This window comes from Alosa alosa, chromosome 6, assembly GCF_017589495.1.
Source record: "Alosa alosa isolate M-15738 ecotype Scorff River chromosome 6, AALO_Geno_1.1, whole genome shotgun sequence".
Taxonomy (NCBI): domain Eukaryota; kingdom Metazoa; phylum Chordata; class Actinopteri; order Clupeiformes; family Clupeidae; genus Alosa; species Alosa alosa.
In genome coordinates, this window is record NC_063194.1 from 6447670 (window position 1) to 6449076 (window position 1407).

A 1407-nucleotide genomic window follows, 5' to 3' on the forward strand; every position below is an offset into this window, starting at 1 on the left:
TTAAGACTTTTTTAGGCCTTAAGACTTTTTAAGGATCCGCGGGAACCCTGTGGGTTGGCTTTGTAGCGTGTAGAGGAGTATGATCTCAACAATGACTGACCTTCCCATGCACTGTGTGTGTGTGTGTGCATACCTAAACTCTTTACCTACTCTTGGTGGGACTAGGGGCTGCTTGGCTAGCTTTAGCTTTGTATGTAGAAGTTTATGATCGTACAGTAATAGCATGGCCTGCATTGACTGACCATACCATGTATTGTGTGTGGTGTGTGTGTGTGTGTGTGTGTGTGTATATGTAGCTAACCTCTCCATTTTCTTGCCTCCGCAGGGTAATCAGGACGCCCCAGCCCCGCCAGAGACCATGGCGCAGCCTTACCCCTCGGCCCAGTTTGCGCCGCCCCAGAACGGCATCCCGGCCGAGTACACGGCAGCGCACCCCCACCCCGCCCCGGACTACCCCGGCCAGACCCCCGTGGGCGAGCACACGCTCAACCTGTACCCCCCTGCACAGACGCACAGCGAACAGAGCAGCGGCCCGGACGCCAGTGTACAGACAGTCTCTGGCACAGCCACAGTAAGTGCGGCCCAGTCAGAGGACACGCTCAGCAGCCAGCCCCAGAGTCTGGGCTTTCTCTTCCCTTCTCTTCACTGTTCTCTCCCCCCGCTCTCTCTCCCTCTTTCTCTCCTCACTATCTCTATCCCTTTTTTCAATTTCTCTCAATTGTTTTTCTTCTCTCTCTCTCTCTCTCTCTCTCTCTTCCCTATCTCTCTGTCCTTTTCTCTCAATTTCTTTCTTTTCTTTCTTTCTCTCTCTCTCTCTCTCTCTCTCTTTTTTCCCTATTTCTCTCCCTCTTTCCTTTTCTCTCTCTCTATCTCTCTCTCTCTCTCTCTGCCCTCTTTTTCTCCCTCCCTTTCTCTTTCTCGGTTGCCTGCTCATTCTGTAATGGTCTGATACCATCTCACAGTGGCTGGGAGGAAGAGATGAGAGCAAGATGTGTGTATATATATGTGTCTGTGTGTGTGTCTGTGTGTGTGTGTGTGTGTATATGTGTCTGAGTGTGTGTGTGTATATGTGTCTGAGTGTGTGTGTGTGTGTGTGTGTGTGTGTGTGTGTGTGTGTGTGTGTGTGTGTTTTGGGGTAGGGGGGGGCGGCTGGCTGTAGGAGCCTCACTGCCGAATGGAGACACAGTTTTCAATCTTCCACCCAGTGCATCAGCCGTTAATATTTCATGCAGGCGAAGTCATTTTTGGTTAATATTTTAATGCTATACTGATCGCTGGAAGGAGCCCTGCCAAAATGCCATAGCACCCGGAGTGCCTTACAGAGGAATTATTTAATGGTTTCAATATGCACTGTTCTGATAGGAGCAGAGTATCGTTTCACACAGTCATGTGCCTTTTTAGCACTGC

At 50.2% G+C, this 1407-nt stretch overlaps 1 protein-coding gene across 3 annotated transcripts in view; it reads left to right on the plus strand.

Annotated features, from left to right (window-relative positions):
* Positions 1-325: 325 nt before the first annotated feature.
* Positions 326-1407, plus strand: part of rbfox1 (RNA binding fox-1 homolog 1) — a gene marked incomplete at its 5' end in the record, with an annotated part of 37853 nt that continues 36771 nt past the window's right edge. For all 3 annotated transcript variants that reach the window (XM_048244971.1, XM_048244972.1, XM_048244973.1), the window contains 1 exon segment: positions 326-571. In XM_048244971.1, coding sequence (XP_048100928.1) covers positions 326-571 — 246 coding nt within the window.